This window comes from Salarias fasciatus, chromosome 22, assembly GCF_902148845.1.
Source record: "Salarias fasciatus chromosome 22, fSalaFa1.1, whole genome shotgun sequence".
NCBI classification, from domain to species: Eukaryota; Metazoa; Chordata; class Actinopteri; order Blenniiformes; family Blenniidae; genus Salarias; species Salarias fasciatus.
The window spans coordinates 21,379,265-21,386,662 of record NC_043765.1 but is presented as its reverse complement, the minus strand read 5'-3'; the positions used below and the strand labels follow the sequence as shown (position 1 = coordinate 21,386,662).

At 39.9% G+C, this 7,398-nt stretch overlaps 1 protein-coding gene across 1 annotated transcript; it reads right to left on the bottom strand.

The window, feature by feature from the left end:
* Positions 1-410: 410 nt before the first annotated feature.
* Positions 411-5,959, bottom strand: ciarta (circadian associated repressor of transcription a). Its single transcript, XM_030082203.1, has 6 exons — positions 5,788-5,959; positions 3,740-4,075; positions 3,552-3,627; positions 3,381-3,459; positions 3,107-3,260; positions 411-2,768 (listed from the first exon to the last, which is right to left on the bottom strand). The coding sequence occupies exons 2-6, from the start codon at positions 4,073-4,075 to the stop codon at positions 2,406-2,408; spliced, it is 1,008 nt and encodes a 335-aa protein (XP_029938063.1). The 5' UTR covers positions 5,788-5,959; the 3' UTR covers positions 411-2,405.
* Between the last annotated feature and the right edge of the window lie 1,439 nt (positions 5,960-7,398).

Here is a 7,398-nt window from a genome sequence, read left to right as displayed (position 1 = left end):
ATTAGGATCCAATATATTTCTGAAAAAAAAACAATTTCTTCAGGGATGAATAAAGAATTCTGAGTAAATTTACAAGACCAGAAAATAACACGATCGACAGTTTTGAGCAGTGATGGCCTAGAGGTTAAAGAAGCACACTTCTGATAATCAATTTGCAAGTTTGAATCCTCTGAGCACCCTACTACCGCTGTCCACAACCTTATGGTGGCTAACCACTTCACCTCTCTGAATATCAACACATTGTATATTGTCCAAAAAAAGGCAAATGGAATAAATCCGAGTCAAAGATCAAACTGCTACCTTCACTTTTTTATCATGCTGTTGTGTTGCCATATGTAATGTAATAGAACTGCAATCTAAACTTTCACTAGATTCTATAGTTTAGAAAAAGAAAACAATGATGTTCTTGGTTGAACCATATCCTTTTTTATTATAGAAAAATGTGCATTAACAAGCAATCAACATTTTCTTTAAATAAGAAAGAAATAGAGAAAAGTAATAGTAAAAACAAAACTTGGACACACAATTCAGAGATTTTTTTTTTAAAAACTCCCAACTTCAAAAATGAAGTGTAACCTAGCACAACAAAAAGTACTGTATGCTGCTACATTTAACATACCAAATCTACATTAGGTTACCGTTGTGTTTTGTGCTTAATTTCCTTTTTTTTTTAAATAAATCATTAATCACAAATGAAGAAGCCCGAGCGACATCTACACAGCAGCACATTTGGTTTGCAATGACAGAGGTGGTAAACTGATGGTTTTACCATTGATGACTTTCTTTTTTTCTGAGATTGAATGTCAGGCAGGCTTATGGTTACTTTTGTGTGTAAAAAGTAAGGCTGACTGGTGGAAAACCTCCAGAGATCAAATGTCATTCAACATGAATGATACCCAATATAAAGAGTGGTGGTACAATGCCCAAATGCACTAAAAAAAAAAAAAAAAGTGTTCAGGAATGGAAACTGTCGTCTCAGTGTTACTTCTTACTACTTAATAGAACAGCACTTTGAGTGTTACACATTTTTTACAGCCTAACAGCAAACAAATCAATTTCAAACTGGACACAGACTGTAATTTGTGCTCGTAATGACAAACTGTTTTGAAACCGATGGTGAAATAGATAAGATGGGTAAAGAAATAAATATGCTTTGTACGCCGAAACCATATCCGTACATCAGTGCCAAATAAAACACAAGAAAATGACACACTTTTCCAGTAACACACAGCAATTGTCTCTTACATGTCTGCTGATGGAATCACAGTTTTTCAAGTACTGCTTTTATAAATTATATTGCAACTCTTTTTGATGTGTAACGTTTCCTCATTTTCATCCAAAGTGCTGTTGCATCAGTTCAAATTCACACAGGCTCAAATATGGAACGCCTGTTCGTTCTTCAAACACAAAATGTAAAATAGTAAAACACAATATTTTCAAGTCTTTTTTTTTTTCTGATGAGTTCAGTCGCTGGCAACATGAAGTTGCAATTGATAGAATATGCTTTGCCAGTCCAGCCTGATGAAGATTTGTCAATTTTGCGTGTGACTACATTGTTAGAGTAAATAGAAACGTAAGAATAGACAATTTATGTGTTTGTTAAGTGCTGTATAACACAATTAAGAAAGCAGTAGAAGCAGTGTAAAAAAAATAATAATAATGCAAACTGGTATTACTTGGCACATTCTGGCTGTGGCTACATGTCTTCACAATATGCTTCCATCACAAGCTGGAAAAACATACTTTGTTTTCTAAATAGCATCTTTGACCATTTGTCACTATCCCAGTGCAGCAGGTATTACCGTCACTACAGATAAGGCTTTCAATTTTGTTCCCTAATCTGAACTTTAATCTGTGTACTTCGCAGAATTATGAGTTTTATGTGACGATGCTCATAAATATCATAAACAACTTGCTCTACTGTGACATATGACAAAGCGAAATCAAACAATGTCTGCATCTGGAAGTAATCTGGAGTCTGTTGCGTGTAAGAGTGTTTCATGTGCTGTTTGAGTTTTGAACTGTCCCGACAATGACCCCCTGTGTTTTCTTCAGTCATCACAGAGAAATGTATAAAATAAAGTAAGATGAGAGTATCAACTCCTTGGCTGTAACACACCTGTAAAAGTTTCCCCAACATTTCTCAATTTAGAAAAAAGTCAACAAATAAAAAAAACAAAGAAACATGATATAGTGCAATAACTTAAGTGTCGTTAAGCAACGCTGGACATTTAGGGGTTAATAAGTGTCTTTCTGTGTTCCTCCTCCTCCTGTTTTTGTTTCAATGTGCCCCGCGATCATGAAGACTGGCTCTCCGCCGAACTTTATTGTTATGTAATGAAGTGTGGCTTCTGCCTTTACTCTAGCTGGCATGCTGAGACGCCTCCATGTGATCGCGGGGTCAGCTAAGGTGAGTCGGTTGTACTGACGGTGTCGCTTGAGGACACGGCGTTGTCCTGCGTGGCTGGGCTGCCACATGAGGAGGGCAGGGAAATATCTTTTTCCCTTGTGAAGCATAAACGCGGCGGCCCGCTGACGCGGCCCGCTCCGTCTGTAAACTCTTCTCCGGCTGTGCAGGCGTCCCCACCTGGTTCTGCGGCCTCTGGCTCCAGAGGTTTGAATTTTTTCGGCGATCCTGGTCGACGTGCGGAAGCGGTGTCGAGTGAGGGCGCGTCGTGGGGGCGCCCACGTTTTCCATGCTGGTTGTGGCTATCTTTGCTTTGGACTTCGCCAGCCTGGTCAGGATTTGACCAGCTCAGTTTCCGTTTCTGCGGTGGGAGAAAAACAGAAAATAAGAATAATATCAAACTCATGTGCTTTTAGGAAGAGACTGAAGTTGAAAACCTTCAAAATCCTTTCATAAGAAAGCCACGCAACAATGAGAGAAAACCAACCCCAGACAGAGAGGCCCCCAAGCCCAAAACTCAAAACAAAGGATAATGTTGCTGTGGAGCCACAACGGCGCCACTTTCAGCTCGCACTTTGGTGAAAATCAATTTATCATCTCTACCCAATACATAAATCTATTTTGTTGCAACATTTTTGGTATTTGTCTCTCGGGCTGATTGTAACACAGACAAACTTTCGATAATAACATCCAGCTCACCTTAACTGGCATGTGGAGCTGATTTTTGCACCAGTGCGTTGAGAGCTCGGGAGTGTTGGCCTGGCTTGAAATGCCTGAAGTCTTAAAAGCCACCAGAGGAAACCACATTTTGAGAAGCACTTCTATCTGCAGCAGACTTTGAAGATACTTCTCACTGTGCAAAGAAAAAGTTGAGGAAAATGTATTAATGACAATGCTCTGGTAAATACTGCACACCGGCGATAAACATGTTGACTGCCGTCAATATTTGCTGAGGCATTTCTAATGGTCTTACCCCATTTCAGGCTTTTGCAGCACTCCGAGTATCCTCTGTAATCTGTCCATGGCAACACTCTGTTGGAAACTTGTTAAACCTGCGAATATATAAAAACGCATCATTTGAATACCAAGGACATGCAAGAGTTTATATGCAGGATAAACATGGCAGGTATTGTTCAGTACATACCTCTGTCAAATCGCCCAGTCTGAAGTCCATGAAGAAGCTCAAGCAAAGGATGAATGAACCGATGCAAATCTTCACACTGAAAAGAAATCCCAAAAAGACAAGTTTTATTATAACCACCACTCTGCTATTTGTATAACAAAAATAACTAGTAAAAAACATTTTCGAGCAGTCAATTTAAGTATGCTCACTTTCTGAGCAAAGGCCAAGTCTCCCGGTGTGGCTGATGAAGCTCTGAAGCTGGCGGCTCTGGCAGAAGACGCCGAGTCATGACATTTGCTCTTGTCAGCGCACTGTTCGGACTCGGAGTGCAGCTGATCTGGTCGAGGGGGGAAATGAAGGTAATTTCCCGAAAGTGTGATTGCTTCTTTTGCTGAGAGGGGATTTCTGATTCCGCCGTCCCCTTCTCCCTCGGAAAAGACGTCGGCCTCATCCTCAGTCTGCTCACTCTCGCTCAGGAGAAAGCTGGAGGTGGAGGGCAACGAGTCGTAGGACGGCCACTTGGAGGAACTACCCAAAGAATTCATCTGTGAGAGGAAAAGAGAAGCTATCAGATTGGAGAATATAAAGGACTAAACAAACCCCCCAGCTGAGACTTGAAACAAGTAAGTGGCACTGCAAATATAACAACTTTCCATATACATAAAAAAATCATTGTTTTTTTCTACAACATGTACCATAATGACAACAAATTTTCAAAAATGCTTGAAACTTTTCAGTCTAAATGTAACGAGTGTAAAAATAAGTGACAAATTCACAATCCAATGGTATTCCAGCTCTGTAAAATATCTATTGCCAATACATCATCCACAATAAAGTCTGTTGATTTCTCTGTTTAGACCCACTGCATGTAGTAAAATAAAAAACATGGGCATTAAAAATGAGAAAATAATGTATTCATGTTATCGAAAATGACTGATCCCTCACTTTTAATGAGAATGTAAAATTGGTATTAATGTTATTTTGTAGCCCAGGCTTTAAATGACCTGTATCGTTTGAAAAAAAAAAATGATAATATGCAATGAATATGTTCCTAATGTTAGTCTCATTCATGATGTAAATAAGTGAAGAGGCAGATGGTGATTGTCCTTTCATCAGTTTCACTGAGTGATGAATTTGTCTTCTTGCTGTTATGTGTGGCGATGAGCGATGCATCAGCTCCTATGGATAATCACGTCAGCATAATGCATGCAAAAGATGTCAGTTTTCCACAGCCGGAGGCACACAAAGCTGTGAACAATCAAAAGTCTCTTTTGAACAAGACATGGGAGTCACTTTGCAAATAATGTGTTTCTGCGAAGCAGACCGAGTTTGAAACTATCACAGTGAAAACATTATGCTGACTCACTCCTCTAAATGTATGTTTAAGGTTGTGTTTAAGTTAGGATTGGGGCTCTGTACTTTAATCGTGGTGTGCAAATAGACTATGAATAGCTTATATCAAGTATTTGCCAATAACAGTGTGCCAACAGCGTTTGTGTGATATCCTGCATAAACAAGTTGGGTCATCTCAGGACAGACTGTACTGCTGTGTTGACTGTGATCACAGACAGTAACCCCAGCAGCAACAACACAGTATTGTTGTGGACATTACTGGTTTCAGCATGCAGTTGCCACTGCTGGTGCAGCGTGTGCAGGTGTTAGAACACATGTTACTCATGATGTAGTAACACTGAACACAGCTCAAATAAAGGGTCAGACATTCGCATAATGATACCCATGAAGAAAACTGGACTGAGAAAGTTACCTCATCTTATCCAAAATACTTCGCCAGGTCCAGAATGCATTTCTCAAAAACTTAAAGCAAGCGCAGTTCCTCTGTGAATATCAGACTGCAGACGCCACTGCTCTAACTTCTTTCATAACAAGTCGAACGCACGTTTCTCGAGAGAAATGTTAGGGGATGTGTGTAAAGATTATTGCATATTGCATTTAAATTACAGTACTTGATCATCATAATTGGATTCATATTGTATAGCTATTTGCTTAATCTTTATAGGGTCTTATAATTCTTTTCTGATTTGAACTATTTAGTTTCATGCAAAACTGTAAAGAAAGGTTTTTTTAAATAAATTACCTTTAGTTTGGGGCTTGCAAAGGTTTGTAAACCAGAATGTAGTTTAACTGCATATAAAAAAAAAAAAAAAAAAAAAAAATTCTATTAAAAAAAAAGACGGATTGGGTAAAATACAAGTTAGTATTTAGTCAGATACGTACAACAAATAAGAAATCTTCTTACCGTAGTAAAGAGGAGAGGTCTCGCGCTCAGGACGGGGCTCCGTAAAGACGGTACGGGACGATAAGGGTGATGAGTGTAGCGGAACTGTTCTCAGTCTGTGTTCAGGAGCTGAGGCTCATGCTGTCCACGGTACTCTCCTCTTCCCGGTCTCTCTCCTCCTCTCTTCGCTCGTGTTCCGTTGACATGGGGAGAGCTCCAGCACGCACGAAGGGCACCCACGCCGCCCAACGGACGCTACACGTGCAGAAGCGCTGCCGCGCCGCCATTGGCCGGCGGGGGGTTCTCTCGCTTCTCATTGGCTCTCAGGCTCGACCAATAGGCAGCGTTCGCCGCGCCGATTGGCTGGTCCCGGCCACGAGCCCGCCCCGCTCCTCCCCAGCAGCACGTGTGGGTGGTGTGGCAGCGGAGAACGAGAGGAACAGCACGCGGCAGCTGGTGTCTGTTTGAAATTTTGGTTTGATAACTGCTTCACATTTGGCCCCCACTGAACAGATATAATGCCAGGATTCCCGGGTCACTTTACTGTTATTAAACTTAATAAGCCCCTTTCTCACGTGTCAGCGTTGTTTATTGACAATATGCTAAATTGTTTCCAAGTCCTCCAAACAGACATCACTTGATTTGATAATTTGATTTTTAAATAAGTTTGATTGTTAAAAAAAAAAAAAAAAACCTTGAATGTGGAACTCCTTAGAACACAAGAATGTCAACCCCAGGAAGTTATTTTAAGCATTCTTAAAGATATTTCTCTCACTTTAACTTGAAACAGCAACTATAGACATCATTTCTATATTTTAAAAGATGAGTTGTAAAGTGTTAAACTGAACATAACCCGAAACATGACATTTTTTTTAACCAATATTACAATTTTAATTGCATTAGATTCCTGCAAAAAATTGTTTCCAGTGAGTTCCCCTGCTGACAGTGCTTGTTATCATACCACATGATATTTGATATTTGCAACAAATGCGGCTCAATGTGACTTACTTGTAACATTAAAAATATCTTGGAAAGTCAACATTTTACCACCGGATAAGAATAAATGTTTAAGTTACCAGTATGGTTACTTGCCTCATACAGAATTAAATACTGTGGATATTTCTGTAGAATGAATAATTTGGAAGGGGTTTTGCACAGAACATGTTACTGTTATGTAATAAAACAGTTTCTTGGATGTATTTCAGTGAAAACACAGTATTGAATCCCTTTCAGAATGTGGCATGTGAAGTTCAACATAACCTTGCTGTGAAGGAATTTTATGTAGCCTTGAACTTGTGTTCGGTTTAATGTGAATGCTTACATAAAAGTGGACCTACGGAGGCGTGAAGGGGCTCTGTCTGACACGAAAATACAATGATTCTGTCATTTTGGCTGTTCCAGATGAAAATGAGCCAATCACAGGAATGCCTGATGGTATCTTTACATCCATGATCTTATGTCATACAGTGACGAGGTTCACTGATGGCTACTGTCTCCCCACCCCACACAGCGTGACTGCTGCTACAAGTTACAGCAATACATACAAGCGACAACCAATAGGACTGGTACGGAAAAGGAAGCAACACCAGCTGAACTCTGTCCACATTCTCAACCTATTTACTTGTCATCTCT